Source organism: Carex rostrata, chromosome 10 (assembly GCF_964058835.1).
Source record: "Carex rostrata chromosome 10, lpCarRost1.2, whole genome shotgun sequence".
Taxonomy (NCBI): Eukaryota; Viridiplantae; Streptophyta; class Magnoliopsida; order Poales; family Cyperaceae; genus Carex; species Carex rostrata.
In genome coordinates this window covers 12962887-12988116 of record NC_135927.1, presented here as the reverse complement: position 1 = coordinate 12988116, position 25230 = coordinate 12962887, and the positions used below count along the sequence as shown (strand labels likewise).

General features: G+C 35.8%; 1 protein-coding gene and 1 long non-coding RNA gene across 3 annotated transcripts; both read left to right on the top strand.

The window, feature by feature from the left end:
• The first annotated feature begins 14648 nt into the window (after positions 1–14648).
• On the top strand, positions 14649–16938 carry LOC144560985 (GPI-anchored protein LLG1-like). The gene is made up of 3 exons (XM_078310204.1): positions 14649–14766; positions 14857–14913; positions 16440–16938. Exons 1-3 carry the CDS (start codon positions 14682–14684, stop codon positions 16712–16714), a joined length of 417 nt encoding a protein of 138 aa, XP_078166330.1. The 5' UTR covers positions 14649–14681; the 3' UTR covers positions 16715–16938.
• A 989-nt stretch (positions 16939–17927) lies between these two features.
• LOC144560749 (uncharacterized) lies at positions 17928–22091 on the top strand. Of its 2 annotated transcripts, XR_013513464.1 has the most exons (4): positions 17928–18095; positions 18231–18426; positions 20394–20502; positions 21831–22091. It is a non-coding gene; the product is annotated as an uncharacterized LOC144560749 (long non-coding RNA). The 2 variants fall into 2 exon arrangements; XR_013513463.1 differs by having other exon boundaries at positions 17939–18426.
• Positions 22092–25230: the final 3139 nt, after the last annotated feature.

Below are 25230 nucleotides of genomic sequence, written 5' to 3'. Positions count from 1 at the left end.
ATCTAAAATACCTAAACCCCCATATTATTTTTCTATGCATGCTCATGACCAGTAAACTAAAGCCTATTTTTCCGAGATCTATTAGTACCTTCCCATAGGAATCTATTTCTTATGGTATCTAATTTTCTTATGATCTTTTTGGGAGCTTTATACAGAGATAATGTGTATAGAGGTATGGCCGAAAGTATAGCATTGAGTAATATAAGTCTACCATCTAACGATAGTAATTGCCCCTGCCAGTGTTGTAATCAATTGTCTACTTTATCAAGTAAGAATTGTCATTCTTCCATGTTTAGCCTACGGTCTTTTAATGGTACACCTAAGTATTTAAATGGGAACGTTCCTACTTTACATTGAAATATATTAGGTAAACTATCACCTTCTACATTAATTGGATAAAGCTCAGTTTTGAGTAGGTTCATTTTGATGCCTGAGAGGGCTTCATAACTGATCATGCCCCACCACGCTAAAGCACCATTTTGAGGTTGGGGTTGTAAAAACAGAATGATATCATCAGCGTAATGGAAATTGGTAATCTTTTTGCCTTCAAAACAATATGGTCCTAATCCAATAATTTTATTAGCTTTTCTCCCTTTATAAAAGATTTTACAGAGTATATCGGCTGCTAGTGTGAAGAGAAAAGGGAAAAGAGGAATCCCTTTGCCTAACCCCACGCTTGCAATAGAAATACTGTGTAAACTCCCCATTGAAATTAATACATGTTTGAGAGCCATATAACCATGATTGAATCCATTTGATCCATGTTTGCCCAAACCCTCTATAGAAAGACAACTAGAGTGCTCCAAACACCTTCAATTGGGGTGTTGTATTAGATTTGTAATTGCCCTATTATCTTGTCATCTGGAGACACAACTAGAGTGCTCCAAACATCTTCAATTGGAGTGTTGTATTAGGGTTGTAAATGCCCTATTATCTTGTCCTTTGGAGACATAACTAGAGTGCTCCAAACACCTTCAATTGGAGTGTTGTACTAGAGTTGTAATTGCCCTTTTATATTTCCATATAGAAACACTACTAGAGTGTTCCAAACACCATCAATTGGAATGTTGTATTGGGTTATAAATGCCCTATTATTTTTCCATATAGAGACATTAGTAGAGTGTTACAAACACCTTCGATTGAAATGTTGTATTCGAGTTGTAAATGCCCTATTATCTTGCCATATTGGGACACAACTAGATTGCTCCCGACACCTTCAATTGAAGTGTTGTATTAGGGTTATAAATGCCCTATTATCTTGCCATATAGAGACACTACTAGAGTGCCCTCAAACACCATCAATTGGAGTGTTGTATTAGGGTTGCAACTGCCATACTATCTTGACATATACAGACACTACTAGAGTTCTCCGAACACCATCAATTGGAGTGTTGTATTAGGGTTATAAATGCCATGTTATTTTGCCATATAGAGACACTACTAGAGTGCTACAAACACCTTCGATTGGAGTGCTGTATTAGGGTTGTAAATGCCCTATTCTCTTTCCATGTGGAGGCACAACTAGAGTCCTCCAACCACTTTCAATTGGAGTGTTGTAATGGGGTTGTAAATGCCCTATTATCTTGCCATATAGAGACACTACTAGAGTGCTCCAAACCCCTTCGATTGGAGTGTTGTATTAGGGTTTCAAATGCCCTATTATCTTGTCATATGTAGACAATACTTTGGCACTCCAAACCACTTCAATTAGAGTGTTGTATTAGGGTTGTAATGGACCTTTTATCTTTCTATATAGACACAACAACTAGAGTGTTCCAAACACCATCAATTGGAGTGTTGTATTAGGGTTATAAATGCCCTATTATTTTGCCATATAGAGAAACTACTAGAGTGCTACAAACATCATAGATTAAAAAGTTGTATTAAGGTTGTCAATGCCCTATTATCTTGCCATATAGAGAGACAACTAGAGTGCTCCAAACACCTTCAGTTGGAGTGTTGTATTTGGGTTGTAATTGCCCGATTATCTTGTCCTCTGGAAACACAACTAGAGTGCTCCAAATACCTTCAATTGAAGTGTTGTATTAGGGTTGCAAATGCCTTATTATCTTGTTCCTCTCGAGACATAACTAGAGTGCTCCAACCACTATCAATTGGAGTGTTTTATTAGGGTTGTAATTGCCCTTTTATCTTTCCATATAGACACACTACAAGAGTGTTCCAAACACCATCAATTGGAGTGTTGTATTGGGTTATAAATGCCCTATTATTTTGCCATATAGAGACACTTCTAGAGTGCTACAAACACCTTCGATTGGAATGTTGTATTCGGGTTGTAAATGACCTATTATCTTGTCATATTGGTACACTACTAGAGTGCTCCCGACACCTTCAATTGAAGTGTTGTATTAGGGTTATAAATGCCCTATTATCTTGCCATATAGAGACACTACTGGAGTGCCCCAAACACCATCAATTGGAGTGTTGTATTAGGGTTGCAACTGCCCTACTATCTTGCCATATACAGACACTACTAGAGTTCTCTGAACACCATCAATTGGAGTGTTGTATGTTATAAGTGCCCTGTTATTTTGCCATATAGAGACACTATTAGAGTGCTACAAAAACCTTCAATTGGAGTGTTGTATTAGGGTTCTAAATTCCCTATTCTCTTTCCATGTCGAGGCACAACTAGAGTGCTCCAACCACTTTCAATTGGAGTGTTGTAATGGGGTTGTAAATGCCCTCTTATCTTGCCATATAGAGACACTACTACAGTGCTCCAAACACCTTCGATTGGAGTGTTGTATTAGGGTTTCAAATGCCCTATTATCTTGTCCTATGTAGACAATACTTTGGCACTCCAAACCACTTCAATTAGAGTGTTGTATTAGGGTTGTAATTGTCATTTTATCTTTCCATATAGATACACTACTAGAGTGTTCCAAACACCATCAATTGGAGTGTTGTATTAGGGTTATAAATGCCCTATTATTTTGCCATATAGAGATACTACTAGAGTGCTACAAACACCTTAAATTGGAAAGTTGTATTAGTGTTGTAAGTGCCATATTATCTTGCCATATAGAGAGACAACTAGATTGCTCCAAACACCTTCAATTGCAGTGATGTATTAGGGTTGTAATTGCCCGATTATCTTGTCCTCTGGAGACAAAACTAGAGTACTCCAAACACCTTCAATTGGAGAGTTGTATTAGGGTTGTAAATGCCCTATTATCTTGTCGTCTAGAGACATAACTAGAGTGGTCCAAACACCTTCAATTGGAGTGTTGTATTATGGTTGTAATTGCCCTTTTATCTTTCCATATAGAGACACAACTAGAGTGTTCCAAACACCATCAATTGGGGTGTTGTATTAGTGTTGTAAATGCGCTATTATTTTGCCATATAGATACACTACTAGAGTGCTAGAAACACCTTCGATTGGAATGTTGTATTCGGGTTGTAAATGCCCTATTATCTTGCCATATTGGGACACAACTTGAGTGCACCCAACACCATCAATTGAAGTGTTGTATTAGGGTTATAAATGCCCTATTATCTTGCCATATAGAGACACTTCTGGAATGCCCCAAACACCATCAATTGGAGTGTTGTATTAGGGTTGCAACTGCCCTACTACCTTGCCATACACAGAGACTACTAGAGTTCTCAGAACACCATCAATTGGAGTGTTGTATTAGGGTTATAAATGCCCTGTTATTTTGCCATATAGAGAGAGACACTACTAGAGTGCTTCAAACACCTTTAACTGGAGTGTTGTATAAGGGTTGTAAATGCCCTATTATCTTGACATATAGAGACATTACTAGAGTGCTGCAAGCACCATCAATTGGAGTGTTGTATTAGGGTTTCAAGTGACCTACTATTATGCCATATACAGAGACTACTCAAGTGCCCCGAACACTACCAATTGGAGTGTTGTATTAGGGTTATAAATGCCCTGTTATTTTGCTATATAGAGACACTACTAGTGTGTTACAAACACCTTCGATTGGAGTGTTGTATTAGGGTTGTAAATACCCTATTCTCCTGCCATGTAGCGGCACAACAAGAGTTCTCCTGCCATGCCATATTCAATTGGAGTGTTGTAATGGGGTTGTAAATGCCCTATTATTTTGCCATATAGAGACACTACTATAGTGCTCCAAACGCCTTCGATTGGAGTGTTGTATTACGGTTGTAAATGCCCTATTATCTTGTCATATGTAGACAATACTTTGGCACTCCAAACACCTTCAATTGGAGTGTTTTATTAGGGTTGTAATTGCCCTTTTATCTTTCCATATAGAGACACTACTAGAGTGTTCCAAACACCATTAACTGGGGTGTTGTAATAGGGTTATAAATACCCTATTATTTTGCAATATAGATACACTACTAGAGTGCTACAAACACCTTCGATTGGAATGTTGTATTCCGGTTGTAAATGCCCCTATTACCTTGCCATATTGGGACACTACTAGAGTGCACCCGACACATTCAATTGAAGTGTTGTATTAGGGTTATAAATGCCCTATGATCTTGCTATATAGAGACACTACTGGAGTGCCCCAAACACCATCAATTGGAGTGTTGTATTAGAGTTGCAACTGCCCTACTATCTTGTCATATACAAACACTACTAGAGTTCTCCGAACACCATCAATTAGAGTGTTTTATTAGGGTTATAAATGCCCTGTTATTTTTCCATATAGAGACACTACTAGAGTGCAAAAAAAAACCTTCCATTGGAGTGTTGTGTTAGGGTTGTAAATGCCATATTCTCTTGCCATGTAGAGGCACAACTAGAGTGCTCCAACCACTTTCAATTGGAGTGTTGTAATGGGGTTGTAAATGCCCTATTATCTTGCCATATAGAGATAATACTAGAGTGCTCCAAACGCCTTCGATTGGAGTGTTGTATTAGGGTTGTAAATGCCATATTATCTTGTCATATGTAGACAATACTTTGGCACTCCAAACCACTCCAATTGGAGTGTTGTATTAGGGTTGTAATTGCCATTTTATCTTTCCATATAGAGACACTACTAGAGTGTTCTAAACACCATCAATTGGAGTGTTGTATTAGGGTTATAAATGCCCTATTATTTTGCCATATAGAGATACTGCTAGAGTGCTACAAACACCTTCGATTGGAATGTTGTATTCGGGTTGTAAATGCCCTATAATCTTGCCATATTGCGGCACTACTAGAGTGCTCCCGACACCTCCAATTGAAGTGTTCTATTAGGGTTATAAATGCCCTATTATCTTGCCATAAAGAGACACTACTGGAGTGCCCCAAACACCATCAATTGGAGTGTTGTATTAGGGTTGCAACTGCCCTACTATCTTGTCATATACATACACTACTAGACTTCTCCGACCACTATCAATTGGAGTGTTGTATTAGGGTTGTAATTGCCCTGTTATCTTTCCATATAGAGACACTACTAGAGTGCTACAAACACCTTCGATTGGAATGTTGTATTCGGGTTGTAAATGCCCTTTACTCTTGCCATATTGGGACACTACTAGAGTGCTCCCGACACATTCAATAGAAGTGATGTATTAGGGTTATAAATGCCCTATTATCTAGCCATATAGAGACACTACTGGAGTGCCCCAAACACCATCAACTGGAGTGTTGTATTTGGATTGCAACTGCCCTGCTATCTTGCCAAATACAGACACTACTAGAGTTCTCCGAACACCATCAATTGGAGTGTTGTAATGGGGTTGTAGATGCCCTATAATCTTGCCATATAGAGACACTACTATAGTGCTCCAAACGCCTTCGATTGGAGTGTTGCATTAGGGTTGTAAATGCCCTATTCTCTTGCCATGTAGAGGCACAACTAGAGTGCTCCAACCACTTTCAATTGGAGTGTTGTAATGGGGTTGTAAATGCCCTATTATCTTGCCATATAGAGAGACTACTAGAGTGCTCCAAACGACTTCGATTGGAGTGTTGTACTAGGGTTGTAAATGCCCTATTATTTTGCCATATATCGACACAACTAGAGTGCTCCAAACACCTTCAATTGGAGTGTTGTATTAGGGTTGTAATTACCCTATTATCATGTCCTCTGGAGACACAACTAGAGTGCTCAAAACACCTTCAATTGGAGTGTTGTATTAGGGTTGTAAAAGCCCTATTATCTTGTCCTCTAGAGACATAACTAGAGTGCTCCAAACACCTTCAATTGGAGTGTTGCATTAGGGTTGTAATTGCCCTTTTATCTTTCCATATAGAGACACTACTAGAGTGTTCCAAACACCATCAATTGTAGTATTGTATTCGGGTTATAAACGCCCTATTATTTTGCCATATAGAGATACTACTAGAGTGCTACAAACACCTTAGATTGGAAAGTTGTATTAGGGTTGTAAATGCCCTATTATCTTGCCATATATGGAGACAACTAGAGTGCTCCAAACACCTTCAATTGGAGTGTTGTATTAGGGTTGTAATTACCCTATTATCTTGTCCTCTGTAGACACAACTAGAGTGCTCCAAACACCTTCAATTGGAGGGTTTTATTAGGGTTGTAAAAGCCCTATTATATTGTCCTCTAGAGACATAACAAGAGTGCTCCAAACACCTTCAATTGGAGCGTTCTATTAGGGTTGTAATTGCCCTTTTATCTTTCCATATAGAAACACTACTAGAGTGTTCCAAACACCATCAATTGGAGTGTTGTATTGGGTTATAAAGGCCCTATTATTTTGCCATATAGAGACACTTCTAGAGTACTACAAACACCTTCGATTGGAATGTTGTATTCGGGTTGTAAATGCCCTTTAATCTTGCCATATTGGGACACTACTAGATGGCTCCCGACACCTTCAATTGAAGTGTTGTATTAGGGTTATAAATGCCCTATTATTTTGCCATATAGAGACACTACTGGAATGCCCCAAACACCATCAATTGGAGTGTTGTATTAGCGTTGCAACTGCCCTACTATCTTGCCATATACAGACACTACTAGAGTTCTCCGAACACCATTAATTGGAGTGTTGTATGTTATAAGTGCCCTGTTATTTTGCCATATAGAGACACTACTAGAGTGCTAAAAAAACCTTCGATTGGAGTGTTGCATTAGGGTTGTAAATTATCTATTCTCTTTCCATGTCGAGGCACAACTAGAGTGCTCCAACCACTTTCAATTGGAGTGTTGTAATGGGGTTGTCAATGCCCTATTATCTCGCCATATAGAGACACTACTACAGTGCTCCAAACGCCTTCGATTCGAGTGTTGTATTAGGGTTTCAAAGGCCCTATTATCTTGTCATATGTAGACAATACTTTGGCACTCCAAACCACTTCAATTAGAGTGTTGTATTCGGGTTGTAATTGCCATTTTATCTTTCCATATAGAGACACTACTAGAGTGTTCCAAACACCATCAATTGGAGTGTTGTATTAGGGTTATAAATGCCCTATTATTTTGTCATATAAAGATACTACTAGAGTGCTACAAACACCTTAGATTGGAAAATGTATTAGTGTTGTAAGTGCCCTATTATCTTGCCATATAGAGAGACAACTAGATTGCTCCAAACACCTTCAATTGGAGTGTTGTATTAGGGTTGTAATTGCCCGATTGTGTTGTCCTGTGGAGACAAAACTAGAGTGCTCCAAACACCTTCAATTGGAGAGTTGTATTAGGGTTGTAAATGCCCTATTATCTTGCCATATAGAGACACTACTAGAGTGCTCCCAACACCATCAATTGGAGTGTCGTATTCCGGTTGTAATGCCCTATTATCTTGCCATATAGAGACACTACTATAGTGCTCCAAACGCCTTCGATTGGAGTGTTGTATTAGGGTTGTAAATGCCCTATGATCTTGTCATATGTAGACAATACTTTGGCACTCCAAACACCTTCAATTGGAGTGTTTTATTAGGGTTGTAATTGCCCTTTTATCTTTCCATATAGAGACACTACTAGAGTGTTCCAAATACCATCAATTGGAGTGTTGTATTGGGTTATAAATGCCCTGTTATTTTTCCATATAGAGACACTTCTACAGTACTACAAACACCTTCGATTGGAATGTTGTATTCGGGTTGTAAATGCCCTTTAATCTTGCCATATTGGGACACTACTAGAGTGCTCCCGACACATTCAATTGGAAGTGTTGTATTAGGGTTATAAATGCCCTATTATCTTGCCATATAGAGACACTACTGGAGTGCCCCAAACACCATCAATTGGAGTGTTGTATTAGAGTTGCAACTGTCCTACTATCTTGCCATATACAAACACTACTAGAGTTTTCCGAACACCATCAATTGGAGTGTTGTATTAGGGTAATAAAAGCCCTGTTATTTTGCCATATAGAGACACTACTAGAGTGCTACAAACACCTTCAATTGGAGTGTTGTATTAGGGTTGTAAATGCCCTATTCTCTTGCCATGTAGAGGCACAACTAGAGTGCTCCAACCACTTTCAATTGCAGTGTTGTAATGGGGTTGTAAATGCCCTATTATCTTGCCATATAGAGAGACACTACTAGAGTGCTACAAACACCTTCAATTGGAGTGTTGTATTAGGGTTGTAAATGCCCTATTCTCTTGCCATCTAGAGGCACAACTAGAGTGCTCCAACCACTTTCAATTGGAGTGTTGTAATGGGGTTGTAAATGCCCTATTATCTTGCCATATAGAGATAGTACTAGAGTGCTCCAAACGCTTTCGATTGGAGTGTTGTATTAGGGTTGTAAATGTCATATTATCTTGTCATATGTAGACAATACTTTGGCACTCCAAACCACTTCAATTGGAGTGTTGTATTAGGGTTGTAATTGCCCTTTTATCTTTCAATATAGAGACACTACTAGAGTGTTCTAAACACCATCAATTGGAGTGTTGTATTAGGGTTAGAAATGCCCTATTATTTTGCCATATAGAGATACTATTATAGTGCTACAAACACCTTCGATTGGAATGTTGTATTCGGGTTGTAAATGCCCTATAATCTTGCCATATTGGGACACTACTAGAGTGCTCCCGACACCTCCAATTGAAGTGTTCTATTAGGATTATAAATGTCCTATTATCTTGCCATATAGAGACACTACTGGAGTGCCCCCAAACACCATCAATTGGAGTGTTGTATTAGGGTTGCAACTGCCCTATTATCTTGCCAAATACAGACACTACTAGACTTCTCCGACCACCATCAATTGGAGTGTTGTATTAGGGTTGTAATTGCCCTGTTATCTTTCCATATAGAGACACTACTAGAGTGCTACAAACTCCTTCGATTGGAGTGTTGTATTAGGGTTGTAAATGCCCTATTCTCTTTCCATGTAGAGGCACAACTAGAGTGCTCCAACCACTCTCAATTGGAGTGTTGTAATAGGGTTGTAAATGCCCTATTATCTTGCCATATAGAGACACTACTAGAGTGCTCCAAACGACTTCGATTGGAGTGTTGTATTAGGGTTTGAAATGACATATTATCTTGCCAAATAGAGGCACTGCTGGAGTGGCCCGAACACCTTCAATTGGAGTGTTGTATTCGGGTTTGTAATTGCCCTATTATCTTGCCATACAGAGACACTACTAGAGTGCTCCCAACACCATCAATTGGAGTGTCGTATTCCGGTTGTAATGCCCTATTATCTTGCCTTATAGCGACACTACTAGAGTACTCCAAACACCTTCAATTGGATTGTTGTATTAAGGTAATAAATGCCCTATTATATTACCATATAGAGACACTACTAGAGTGGTCCAAACACCTTCCATTGGAGTGTTGTATATGGGTTGTAAATGCCGTATTATCTTGACATATAGAGACATTATTAGAGTGCTGTAAGCACCATCAATTGGATTGTTATATTACGGTTTCAAATGATCTACTATCATGCCGTATACAAAGACTTCTCAACTGCTCCGAACACTACCAATTGGAGTGTTGTATTAGGGTTATAAATACCCTGTTATTTTGCAATATAGAGACAATACTAGAGTGCTACAAAGACCTTAGATTGGAATGTTGTATGAGGGTTGTAAATGCCCTATTCTCTTGCCATGTAGAGGCACAACTAGAGTGCTCCAACCACTTTCAATTGGAGTGTTGTAATGGGGTTGTAAATGCCCTATTACCTTGCCATATAGAGACACTACTAGAGTGCTCCAAACCCCTTCAATTGAAGTGTTATATTAGGGTTATAAATGCCCTATTATCTTGTCATATAGAGACATTGCTAGAGTGCTCCCAACACCATCATTTGGAGTGTTGTATTTAGGTTGTAAATGCCCTATTATTTTGCCTTATAGGAACATTACTAGAGTGCTCCAAACACCTTGTATTGGATTGTTGTATTAAAGTAATAAATGCCCTATTATCATGTCATATAGAGTGCTCCAAACACCAAGTATTTGGGTTGTAAATGCCTTATTATCTTGCCATATAGAGACCCTACTATGGTGCTCCAAACCACTTGAATTGGAGTGTTGTATTAGGGTTGTGAATGCTCTATTATCTTGCCATATAGAGACCCTACTATGGTGCTCTGAACCACTTGAATTGGAGTATTGTATTACGGTTGTGAATGCTCTATTATCTTGCCATATCGAGACAATACTAGACAACTACAAATACTTCCATTTCGAATGTTGTTTTAGGGCTGTAAATGGCATATTATCTTGACATATAAAGATACTAATAGAGTGCTCCAAGCACCATCAATTGGAGTATTGTATTAGGGTTGTAAGTGCCCTACTATCTTGTCATATACAAACACTAGTAGAATGCTCCAAACACCTTCAATTGGAGTGTTGAATTAGAGTTGTAAATGCCCTATTATCTCGCTATATAGAGACACTACTAGAGTGCTCCAAACACCTTCAATTATAGTGTTGTATTAGGGTTGTAAATGTCATATTATCTTGCCATATACAAACAGTACTAGAGTGCTCCAAACACCTTCAATTGGAGTGCTATATTGGGGTTGTAAATACCCTATTATCTCGCTATTTAGAGACACTACTAGAGTGCTCCAAACACCATTAATTGGAGTGTTGTATTCGGGTTGTAAATGCCCTATTATCTTGCCATATATGTGTTAGTTTGTAATAATCTAGAAGTCAATAATACAATAAATTATCATAAAGCTTTGTTCATGAATCTAAACTGTCATTTTGTTGCCTTGAGTATTATTGCATTTATGGATCATTTCTTTATCTAACTAGAGTCAATAACTGGAATTGTGAAACTTCATAATATAGATGATATATATTCTTAAAAGTCTGTAACTGAGATAATTAGCAGGAGCACTAATTTAACATTGCAAGGTTAGTATGTGGATTAAAAGATGGTCAAGTTTTACATACCACTGACAAGAGATGTCATTTTAATCACATAATGTTTCCTACTGAGAGATGTGTATGTGTACGTGTCATTAATATTTTCATTCAGTGTTAAGTTCTAAAGTATGAGGTATTCATCTTTCCTACTGAGAGATGTGTATGTGTGATTGTTATCTAACGCGGTCGGTAAAACGCAGTTATAACGGTAGCTCTTCAGTATACATAGCTTAGCTGAGGTAGTGATGGTTTACCAAAAGTACTATTGTCCCTCGTATCTCTATACGAGCTATAGCATCACTGGGCCCCTTGGTAGAGTAAGATTATATGCTAGCGGTATAATTACAAGAGTAATTATATTTGATAATCTGCTCAAGATCAAGAAAAGATTAAGTTTGCAAGGATGACACACACCTACCTTGAAACTGATCTGATAACTATCAGACGAAAGAATTAACACGAGTAAAATAGTTTACTAGATCGTGGTATTGTACAGTACAGCATCATCTGTGTAATTGGATGGTCATAGTGCAGATGTCAGATGATAGAAGTTAAAACAGTTTTAATTCTATTTACCAATATAACACAGATCCTATTGGGTCACACCGTATAGGAGCTAATTGGAGAATCTTACTAATTAATTATAAATTGATTATAATTAATATGATGGTTATAATTAATTATACGTGATATAATTAAATTATAAATGTCATATAAGATGACAAGTAGAAACAACGGTTAATTTATAAGCGTACTCGATACGTTGTATAAAACCGTACTGAATCCAAACCGTGAGAAATATAATTGTTTAGAACAATTATATATATTTGATTTAGATTTTAAATTTGATTATGGTTTTTGAATTTTTCAGCTAACAAGCATTAGCAAAATTGAAACCTTAATTGAAAATTAAAATCCAAAATAAAAATATGTATCAAATTAATGTATGTCGGCCATAGTGCCAAAATACAAATTGATTTTGTCAAATGGCCGAACCGCCATAAATGGCATTTTGGTAATTTTGCCAAATAGGTGTCATGCAAGGTGTCGAGAGCATTTTGGTAATTTCATACATATTGAAACCTATAAATAGAAGGGTGAGGTGAAAGAGAAAAATCACTAATTCACTTCATCATGTCTGATCTGTCTGATTGATTTGAGTTTCTATTTTCTCTCTTTCTCGGTTACGGTTAGTTTACGGGATTCGGAAATAATATATATTTGCGAAAGTCACAGTATTTCTATTTGAATAACTACAGGTCATAAATATATTTATTTCATCCTTTTCTCGGTGAATAGTATTTTTGCAGAATTCCGCGGTTTATGATATTTCTGGCAAAAGAAATAAAACGCTCTCTGGTTAGTCCTGGTGGATAACTGATAGAGGTATCATACATTCGATACTCCGGGGCAACCATTCTTGATCGTTCTTCTTGCTTGGTCTGCATTCCAATTGGAATTTCGAATCAAGGTATAACCATGTTATATTAATCTATTTAATTGGTAAGTAGATTAAAGTTTTAGAAATCAATTATGGAGTATATCTATAAAAGGATTAAATGAGGTTTTGATGCCAAAGGAATACTGAAGGTGGACCGCCTTGGAAAGTTTCCTGACATACTTCGTTTAATCCTTGGCTTAAGTTAGAAGTAAAAAAAATTGTTTTACGTTCTTTCTGCATCTTAAGCAAATAAATGGGTTTGAACAGTCAAAACTCCAACAGACTTAATCAATGAGTTCGAACTATCAAAACCCAACAATATAGACACTACTAGAGTGCTCGAAAGACCTTCAATTGGAGTGTTGTATTAGGGTTATAAATTCTCAATTATCTTGCCATATAGACACTACTAGAGTGCTCCAAACACCATCAATTGGAGTGTTGTCTTAGGGTTATAAATGCCCTATTATTTTGCTATATAGAGACACTACTAGAGTGCTACGAACACCTTCGATTGGAGTGTTGTTTTAGGGTTGTAAATGCCCTATTATCTTGCCATATAGAGACACAACTAGAGTGCTCCAAACATCTTCAATTGGAGTGTTGTATTAGGGTTGTAAATGCCCTATTATCTTGTCCTCTGAAGACATGACTAGAGTGCTTCAAACACCTTCAATTGGAGTGTTGTATTAGGGTTGTAAATGTCCTATTATCTTGCATTATACACTACTCGAGTGCTGCAAACACCTTCAATTGGAGTATTGTAGTAGGGTTGCAAAAGCCCTATTATCTTGCCAAATAGAAACACTACTGGAGTGCCCCGAACACCATCAATTGGAGTGTTGTATTAGGGTTGCAAATGCCCTACTATCTTTCCATATACAAATACTACTAGAGTGCTCCGAACACCATCAATTGGAGTATTGTATTAGGGTTGCAAATGTCTTATTATCTTGCCAAATAGAGATACTACTGGAGTGCCCCGAACACCTTTAATTGGAGTGCTGTATTAGGGTTGTAAATGTCCTATTATCTTGCCATATAGAGACACTACTCGAGTTCTTCAAACACCATCAATTGGAGTGTTGTATTCGGGTTGTAAATGCTCTATTATCTTGTCATATAGGGACACTACTAGAGTGCTCCCGACACCTTCTATTGAAGTGTTGTATTAGGGTTATAAATGCCATATTATCTTGTCATATAGAGACACTACTGGAGTGTTACCAACACCATCAATTGGAGTGGTGTATTCAGGTTGTAAATACCATATTATCTTGCCATATAGAGACACTACTAGAGTGCTCAAAACACCATGTATTAGGGTTGTAAATGCCAGGTTATCTTGTCATATAGGGACACTACTAGAGTGCTCCAAACACCATCAATTAGAGTTATTAGAGTTGTAAATACCCTATTATCTTGGCATATAGAGACCCTACTATGGTGCTCCAAACCACTTCAATTGGAGTGTTGTATTAGAGTTGTGAATGCTCTATGGACATACTTCCACACTGAATATGACCTGAATTATTTTTGTGTACAAATAAAATCATCCCGCAATTAATAAAACAACAGTGTTTGTAGGTTTGTAATTCATGTCTACAAATTCCTCAGTGTGATTTCTCCAACAATAGTTAATTAATTAATTAAAAATGTTGGTTTCAAATTATCCCCATCAATGACAGTTTGCCTCCAAAATACAGCATCCTGCATACCAAATGAACCCGGTTCATTGTCAATCCTCACTAGTTTTACTAAATTAGGCTTTCTATAATGCGATCAAATAACATCGGATCATATACACCGAACTTTTCTAGTTCTACGTACGTCTAGGGACCGTTCACTTGCGTTTACCTTATCAAGTTAATTTACCTTCTGTCTTGCCTACAAAAAGGTAAATTTTCTCAAATTTCCTTTGAAATTTATATCTGTGAATTTTAACAATGGATTTATATCGTCAGTTGTTGATTTTTAGGATGGTTTTGTTCATGGGATTTGTTGGATTGGCAGTCTCCGGCATTATTTCTGGTATTTTGTTAATAATTAAACAAATTTTTATTTTTTTAAATTCTTTCATTTATTCTAAACAATATTTTGGGAATTAATTTATGTTTACAGATGATATATTCAAAGCGGACAGATCAGGACGCAACTTGGCGGAACAAGATAAATTGGGTAAGTTTAACTAATTTTTTTTTTTTTTAATTAGCGTAAGAACAACCAAAATATAAGCAGGAGATAAAATAGAATAAATGAGACTAAGATTTGCATTTTTCTATTTTTTTTTTCTTCTTTTCTTTAATTTGTAGTCCTTTTTTTGTTTTCTTATTATTCATAATGAATGAGCACTACGGAAGGTTCAGATAAAATTCACTGCACATGTTATTAAGGCCTAAAGGATTTATATATATAATTACTTGAGGGATGGAGATTAAAAATGATAATGGAATTCCATGTACATGCTCTACAGCAGTAGATCAACATAAATACTTCATTTGTAAAAAAAATCCAAATAAGTATTAATTTTTTGTCCGTAATTAAATACTCTGATTTGTACAATTTAAAAGAAAAATATTGAGATCAATTCTCTTATACTAAGTATTAATGATATATAAGGTTGGTGCCATAAATATGGTATTGTCATGAAGCAGCACAACCAATATTATTTGTAATTTTGAAGCAAAAACAATTACCTAATTATTAAAGATACTTTCTGGAATTTTCTTCTCTGTATTTCGCCCTTGTAAGTTATAACTATTCAAAATATCATTTCTACAGGAAAAAAAAAAAAAACCTCCAACGACTCCAAAGAACATGATTAAGCAAATATATGATTAGGGATGGAATACATTTTTTCCAAGCATTTTTTAAAGGAATTATTGTACAGATCAACACAAGGAATTAAAGTATTTTTTTTAAGACTTCTAAATTATTTTTGACCATCCGATGAGTTAAGGATAATATTAGAAAAGTATAATGGGTTGTTCGCTTTTTGATATATTATAAATATGAGGAGAGTTCAAATGCACCCAAATGCACCCTATCATTTTTCTCCGTTTTCAAAGTCCGAACAGTATATCCGAACCGTTAGATGCGATCTATGTATTAAGATGTGCTTGGAGACCAAATTTTACATTTTTTGGAATTTTTTTACTATTTATTAAGCCACTTTGAAAATCGCTGATCCAATGATCCAGAAAATGTAAAATCAGCGATTTTCAAAGTGGCTTAATAAATAGTAAAAAAATTTCAAAAAATGTAAAATTTGGTCTCCAAGCACATCTTAATATATAAATCACATTTAACGGTTCGGATTAACTATTCGGACTTTGAAAATGGAGAAAAAGGATTTGAAAGATAGGATGCATTTGGGTGCACAAAAATTTGGATGCATTTGAACCCCTCCTCTATAAATATATAGAATGAAAGAACATAATATTTCCTATTTAGCCAATTTAATTTTCACTAGATATTATGATAGATGTATAATTATATTACAGTAATAATCTTATTAGAAAATTTTCGTCATAAATCAATAATGACGGTTCAATTTTTATTTGTTATGAATTGGGGACTCATCCATATTTTTGTGCTTTCTAAAACATTACAATGTCTCTCAGGAAAATTAATCTTTGTTTTTTTTTTTTTCAATTTTCTTTTAACAAAATTATGCTAATATTTCTCAATTTTTCATCTCATAGTATGTGATGTAGACTTTAAACACCAAAACTACACCATAATCACAAGCAAATGTGTTGCCCCGACATACGATGCGGGCAATTGCTGCTCAGCTTTCAAGGAATTCGCATGCCCGTTCGTAAACCAGATCAATGATGTCAATAACAACGATTGCGCAACGATCATGTTAGGCTACATTCAGCTCTATGGCAAGTATCCGGCTGGCATGTTATATAGCAAGTGCAAAGAAGGCAAACTAAACCTCGAGTGCGACTCTGGCAAATCCACATCGAATTAAAATTTGATATGAAAGTGACCATTTGCATGAGCTAAATAGTTTGGAATTTAGAAAGACATTATTTAGCTATTGCAAGAAGAATTATGTATGGGCACATAAGGAGGATATATTGTAAAGGAAATGGAAGTTAATATTTTTTCATTTTATTTCACATGATGTACTTAATAATGAAAATATTATTCATTTTTTTGTGTTGAACCACTAATTTTATCTGTACTTGATCGTCACAAAGATATAAAAAATATTACATTGTTGATTGTTATTATTAAATTCAAATCAAATGATATAACCTTTGTATTATATATGTACCTTTTTTTTTACTATCATAAATAAAATTTATGAATCCTCTCATGTGGTCACTTTTTTGCTGAAACTGTTACATTCTGAAATTTTAAAACACGATTAATTGCTAAATTATGTTTACACTAAATAAAAGTCCTTAACTAAATTAATAATTGATTCGATTAATCTGGTTATTTAGAACGAAACTAAAATTTCAAAATAAAAATTCTATAAATTAATGGTAATTATGCGTGTAATTCATGAATTTAAAAATTCATTACCATCGCAAAACTTAGAAAGAAAGTAAACTAAATTTTATCGATTCATTCATGTAAATAAATAAATATGTCAAATTCCAATTAAAAGAATAAATAAACAAATGTTTGTACAAATAACATTATATAAACGTTACAAGCTTCGTTCGTTAAATCCATAGAATTGAATTGGATAAGAATATATATATACTAATTAATATCAAATAATTCGGACTCTAAAATTCAATTATAAATACTTGAAAATATTCATACGACCTTATAAAAATATATTATGTAACCTCGATTCAGAATTTAGAATGGAAATGTAATATTAGATCAAACGATCAAGTTATTTAAATTTCTGAATTTTTGGAACCGTTGATCTAGTAATCTAGCACGCATCTTGAAGACCATCTCAACCTTCCATTTTGAATTGACGGGGGATTTAACCCCCTTTGATAATGGGGTCGGGTCCGGACCCCTTTCTTTTCTTTTCCTTTTCCCCTCCAGTTTCTCTTCCTCTCTCTCTCGCTTACAGCCTAACCCCACGCGAATCCCTCCGTCTCTCTCTTTCTGCCGTCTCTTTCCTCTCCGTTGAAAACCCTAGTTCGGCTCTCTCTTCACTCTCTGAACTATGGCCCCCACCGCTGAGATCCTCTCTCTCTCTGGTTCCTTCAAGAAGAAGGAACCGAAGTGATTCCCCGCTCTCTTGTGCCGTCCCGTCGGTTGTCAGAAAACCCATCTCTCTCCCACGCGAGAGCTTTGACTTGTGCGCGATCGTACACCTACCAGGGTCTATCTCGTGCCTACCCTCTGGGCTTGGCCGACCCCCTACTGCCTTCCTCGTGAGTATATAAAAAGCCCTCATCTCTCTTTTGGGTGTTTTGAAAATCTGAAATTTGTAATCTCATGTGTTGAGAACTCAAACCCATCATTTCTGTTTTCCCTCTGATTGAGTGCTAATTATCCAAATTTTTGAGAGATTGTTGTGATTTTGAGAAACTCGGTACGTTGTTGTCTCTCGACTGAAATACGGGCACATTCCGGCACTGCCTCTGTGGTGCTTTTGATTTCTCGGTGCTTGCTGAATTTTGGTGTGATGGCTGAGAAACAAGGCGGTTCTTTGGTGCCGGCCACTTTCCATTTCCCTCTCCATCTCGTGCTAGCTCTAATCGGGTAAATTCTAAAATGCTCGTTTATTTGATCGGATTTTATTCTTTGCTCGGGTTGTTGATTTTCCCGGCAAAGTGTGTTGACTTGAGGCTCGTGCCTTGTTTGTTGATCGGTGTTGTTTGTGCCTTTTTGCTTGGTTGCGATGCGAGGCTATACCAGTGTTGGTACAGCACTTGTTGTGCTCTCTTTTTCTCCACCCTTGTCTGCCTCTGTCTGGTTTATGTGTGCCTTGACTTGCCTTGTCGACCCCCCATTTTATTTCCTTTGTTGCTGCCTTTTTCTTATGTTGTGGTGAATTGTTGTATGGTGCAAATTACCCTCTCTGACTTGCTGTGATGATCATGTGTATTCCGATGCTTACCAGTAAATGTTGTGATAGGGGCCTTTTCATAAATTGGTATAAGATTAAGGGGTGTTGTGTGAAAATTGCTTAACTTGTGGTAAATAAATTAAGAGTAGGGGCCTCTATGCAAAATCTGAAAATTTGAGTATGAATTCGGCCGAATTGAGTGAATTAAATGAAATTGGGTTTGGTATTGCCGTTGGGTCAAATTGAATTAAATTAAAGGTGAATTGGGTTCTTAATGATATAGACCTTGATAAATAATTGATAAAGGTGCCTTATTTTATTGGGCTTAGGCCTAATCCGAAAATAGAAGGAATTAGATTGGAAATAAAAAGAAATAAATTTATGAAATTTGGATTTCCAAAATGCTTAATTTGTCGGATTAAAACGCGGCTTAAAATTTAGGGTTAAAATAAGGAATCGAATAAAATCGAACGCTTACGTAAACCTAAATAGCTCGGGAAATGATTATACCGTCCAGGGTCTGATGCCTCGATGATGACTCATAACATAATTTGAGCAGATACTATAATAACCCGATTGGACACCTGTATGATCCCGAAACAAACCAAATTAAAACACCCAACACATTAAATTAAAATAAAAGTTTCATAAAAAGTTTTTAAAGTTAAAATAGTTCTTTTAAACATTTTTGTTCGAACTTGTACAAAAATTCGTTGCTAATTAATAAAGGACAATTAATTAGCAACGAAAAATAGTTGTTGTGGACTTAGATTCGAAACGGCTAAGTAAACGTAGAGATTTAATTAGTTATAAAAATAACGAATTGCGCGACTTAGCAATAAATTAATTTGAAACACGTAAACCAATTAAGGGTTTTGTTTTTAATTTTATAAAACGAATTATACAACTAAAATATAAATTAGACCTAATTGTTAGAATAAATAATTTCAAACTTGAATCGAAATCGTGAATTTTATTATGGCTTATTTTATTTAATTAATTGTATTTTTAACTGAGACATGTGAAATTAGTTTAAAAGGGTACGTTTCTAAAACTTTAATTAAACTAAAGTTTTGAATAACCAAATGCAACCGTATATAATAAAATACGTAACTAATACGAATTGATATAATAACTATTAAATTAACATATTTTATCGTAATATTACAATTAGGAATTTAAATTATAATTTAGGTTTCGAATATCGAATTCGAACGACGGGATTAATTATAGTGAATTAAATTAAATCAAAGAGAGTAGATAGTAGAATATATTAACTAAGTATAGCACATTTAAAAAAATTACCGTAACTCCCGAACAATTATTTTATTACGAATAATTCGACATTTGAATTTATACAAGCAATATATCTTCAAAACTAAAGCATTAGAATATAAATTTGACTAGGATTAAATTAGATTAAACTAGACCAAAGTGAATGATCAATAGTTGACAAACCTGTAAATTAAGATTAATGCTATGCTCGATGACATGAAATTAATTAATTAATTAATATATGCCTAATCGAATCAGTCCGACTGACTGAACCGATAAATTTTATAAAATCGAAGTAATCGAGAAATCGACTTGTACATTAATTGGGACGAGGGTTAGAATAAAATTAGCGTAGATTTTAATTAGTTTAATTACGTGATCACAGATCAGTCAACTCCGTGCGAGTCCGACCCGTGGGCCGATCCGACTGACCCGCAGTTCGGAGCATACGCGGAGCACGCCGATTATTAGCGACAGAGACTCCAGCCCTACAGGTGTGGGATATCTGAATTATCTTTTTCGTGGGCGTACTCTTACCAGTCGATCCATCTGACCTGACATCTGCACTTTATTTTTAAGTAGTTGCATTGAAACTGTAGAGCATGTTTATCCTTTCTGCACTGTAGGTAGAATTGCATAAGCCCTGAAAAACCTGAATTTACTATATTTTAGGAGTAGAATAATTAAATAATATTATAAGTATATTATTAGAATATTAGATGATTAGTTGTCTCCCTCCTGTGGAAGACAATATATTAGTATTATATTACGTGCATACGCATGCATTGGTGAGAGCTGAGCAGAGCCGAGTGACTTCGTTCCGTCTTGGTGTCACTTGGCATGGGACGGCCCGACAGCCACTGAGCTGAGGATCACTTGATCCTTGGATGGCTTTAGGACTATATTATATGTATAAACCTTGATTATATCATTTTTCGATCATTTTGCCATTTGACGTGAGCAGTTCCGATTTCGAGTTCTGTGGCACGGACGATTCGGGATGTTTCTCACGCCTACATTAGGAGCTACATGCCTAGAACGGGTTACCCCACCACGGTTCCGATCTCGAGTTCCGTGGTGGCATTTTTATTACTTGAGACTGCACAGTTCCGATCTCGAGTTCTGTGTAGGTCTGTTTTACGCTACCGCATGGTTCCGATCTCGAGTTCCATGGCGGATTTGGTGATTTGGTGTGGCGGGTGTTGGTGTGGCGGGTGAGGGCACGGTTCCGATCTCGAGTTCTGTGGCCCTGGTGATGATATTTTTACGACTTGCATTGTATGATTTCTCCTATTGGATATGTTTGGCTTATGAATCGTCTAGGTGAGATGACACACCGGATTTGATATAACCATCGGCTAGTGTGCTACTATCTTGTGGAGCAATGCTCGATGTCACTAGGCAACGTGTATCATTGCACTCTGATCACAGTCCTTGGATTATATTGCTGGATCTTGTGATCCTATTGGCACAGCACGGGGTGATTTACTTTATCCATATTATTACTATTATTGTTATTGTATTTGGGCACACAGTGCAAGGAGTACTGGATTCCGACTTGCTTTATATCCGATATTACACCTTGATTTTTATTTTGGGTTTATTTCGCATGTTGGCATAATAGAATAATCGCATCATGGCATCATTCAACAGTATTATAAATTCTTTTAGTTATTAATATAGGTTCACACATGTGCATATTTTAATTGTATTCATTTTATAAATAAAAGTGCTTTGACCGTAGAGGATCCCTGAGGGGATAATTCTGGGTCACATACTGGGCGATTCGTCGCTCACCCACAAGTTGTTTCGTGGGTTTTAGGTACAGCATCTGGCGATCCGCAGCAGGAGTTGTCAGGAGTTGTTCCCGATGGCCACCCGTTTGATTAGCTAGAATTAGACTTTTGATTAGGTTTACGAGTCTCGTAATTACTGTGTTTATATATACGAGCTCGATAGATCATGTATCCCCTTCTATAGATGGTGTTATTTGGATCCGAGATGGATCGAATTATATGTTATGTATGTGTATGTTTATTTATTTGCTATGTGACGGATGCTGGATATTTGATTTATATTTGCTTCCGCTGCTGTTTGATTTATTACTTATGGTTAGCCTTGCGTGCTTAATGATTAATTAAGCACGAGGCGAGGTTGATCACATCTTAATCCAGAATTCCTGGTTTGGGGTGTGACATCCTTAGGGTGGTATCAGAGCTCAGCTTACCGTAATCCTCATAGGCTGAGCTGGGTATCACTCAATGTAACGGATAAGAAGCATAGTCACATATCGATAAGTTAATATATATATATATATATATATAGACACACGCACACACACACACACACACGTGAATACACGAGTCAAAGCACTTTGACAATACTTTTTAAATCAAACTTTGCATATAGATACTTACAAATTTTAATTTCTTCTTATCATATATCCCCTCTCTATCGTACCATGATTTAGTATAGCTACGCTACTCTTAAGTCACATGGTGGACGACTGTCACCGTCTCCAAAATCGAATCGATGATTAGCAAATAAATAATTAGTATTATGGGTAAATAACAATTTTTAGTTGATTAAATGATGATCGATGCAATGAATTAAATTATATAAAGGAATTAAACCCTGGAATTATTAAAAGTCTAGTCGAGGCGAACTTTCGAACAATTAATAAACTTCTTTAAGTGGAAAATGTCATAATACAATTAAAATTGTGGAATTAGATTGACGGAGTTAATAATAAGATTTAAAAATATATAAAATACAAACCGTGAGTGTTCGAAATTATCGTACAAAATTTAAGTAATAAATTTCGCGGCAACGGAGAGTCGTATCTCAGCCACTGGAGCCTCGGTGACCAACGTCTCGCCCCGTCCGCTAGCGGACCAGTCCTCTTGCCAGTCAGTATTCCTAACATAGCAAGAATTAATCGTGCCTTTCATTTTGGACCTTACGGTATTAGATACGCGAGACTTCGACATCCTGCTAAGTCCAGCATAGTTAACCATGCACCCCGCCATGGGAAAAAGGTGACAGTCAGATCGTACGATTCAGCCATTCGAATGACGTATCCTTCTTAATCAGAAAAAGGAAGCTAAGGACAAGGATTCCAATTTTATTCGCGCTTTGAGCAAGCCTAATGACGACTCCTGGATAGAGTGCATACATTGCATCCACAATATTGAGTTAAGGGTAACAACACCCTACGAATTTACGTACTACTGACGGAAGCTAGGTTGCAACTCTAGAAAATTTAGAAAACCAATTAATTCCCTAATTTTAATTTATTTTACTTCTAATTCTAAATATGTCTTAAAATTTTAATTAGGATTTCCAGGATGATCTTAAGTGAAATTATTTTAGTATCCCCAGACTTTCTAACATTATGCTAACTTCTACCTCATTAATGAGCTACAACCTATATTGATTATAAATACTATTAAACCCTTTCCCGAAAAATAAATTGCAAAATTTCCTGTCATCCAACCGTTTGACCTCTACCTAAATAAGGTTGTCTTGACTATGTCTAATTATTTTATTAAGATCAACTAAAATAAGAATTAAAGTCCCTTTTTCCTACCCATCAATTGTTAAGCAGGTTGATTCAGTGTAAACTAGCTACCTCCGATTTGATTATCTATACCATATTCGATCCTTAAGCACCAATGCAGTACCTGACTCCCGGATTGATTTGAATCTTAAATCCTCCTTCTAAATATCAAACTATTTCTTGAAGCTCTAGAAAACTAACAAAACACTTAATTCATATTTACGCCATCAACCATAAATTTTTGTCCATATATCACATAGACCCTCCTTGATATAATCTCGAGTAGAATAGCATTCTTACCATCTAAACCATTGGATGTAATATTGTTCTTATTTTTAAATCCTAAGCTGTTAACAAACCACATGGATCTCAACTACGCTGTCAAACCCGAAACCTTTCTCTCATTCCTAAAGAACATTCTTTCGATAAAATATCAAATGTACTATTAGCATTACCATATGCACAATAAGGTGACTCTCCTTGATCCCAAATTGTCATTCAATCACTACGCTTGTATCAACTCTATAAATTGGCTTATTCATTGATTATCCGAATTCTATTTAACTCAATTAGGTTTGCTTGACTCCATTAAAGTTCACATTTATCAAATTTAATTTGATTACTATACATGAAAATAATTAAGGTCGATTCTATGTAAGTCGTATATAATAATGGAGTTATGCCAAGGCAATCTAAATTAAACCATTCTTCGTACATTAAGAATTTATTTCTATTCTATTAAACTTAAGCATACCTACACTATCCAGTTTGAAAATTTACCTCTTACACTTGACTCTTTAGCTAATTACTAATTTTATAAAATTGGTTGTTGCATCTGGTCAATGTATTTTAATTCAATATCTTACTCGATATATTAATGAAAATGCATTCTCCCATGATTTTGATTTTATAATCTAACTAACTTGAAATGGATTATGTCTTAACTATCCCTAAGATAGTTTTATATAGATTTATCTAATTTTACTCGAATCCTTGTCATTTCCTGTAATGCGATCATTTATATTTATAATTGAATATCTGACCGATTGTCAAACAATCTCAATTTTTTTTTCTAGCCTTGATCATAATCAAGTACCTTATTGGGAAATCCTTTTCTCGTGTCCAAATCATCAGGTGACTATTGATTCCTTGAAGAAGTTTTGATTTAGTTCTCACTTGATTAGTCTTAAATATTTTTCAAAGTTTTCCTAAGGAATTTTCCTCAATAAGATTCCCAAACAAATTGCTGTTAGCTACCACCCAAGTAGCCCCATTTGTTAATTTTAATTCTTACTCGTTAACTGACTACAATATGTATTATTTGTATTATGATAATTGTGCAATATAAATTCTAGGAATAGTCAATCATTTACCGTTTTAGTAAATCCGGCTGAATCATACTCCGTTATATAATAGTAAGTTCATTATTATATACTATTAACTAAATTGAACATTCATATTTTATTTATGTGATTAGACCTTTAGTTTCAATCTTATGAAATCTATCTACTATTAAATCATTAAATTTAATCCACAAGAAATTCTCTTAATATTCCTCTCAAAACTTCTATCATACCATTTTCGTTCTTTGTAAATTTTTCACTTACCACTTAATGGGTTGTCTACATAATTAATTTATTCTTAGTCTACATAAGATACATGA

Coding starts and splice junctions, on each gene's coding strand:
- LOC144560985 (XM_078310204.1), top strand. CDS start 14,682: ATGGATTTATATCGTCAGTTGTTGATTTTTAGGATGGTTTTGTTCATG. Junction 14,767..14,856: donor AGTCTCCGGCATTATTTCTG/GTATTTTGTTAA, acceptor TTATGTTTACAG/ATGATATATTCAAAGCGGAC. Junction 14,914..16,439: donor GGCGGAACAAGATAAATTGG/GTAAGTTTAACT, acceptor TTCATCTCATAG/TATGTGATGTAGACTTTAAA.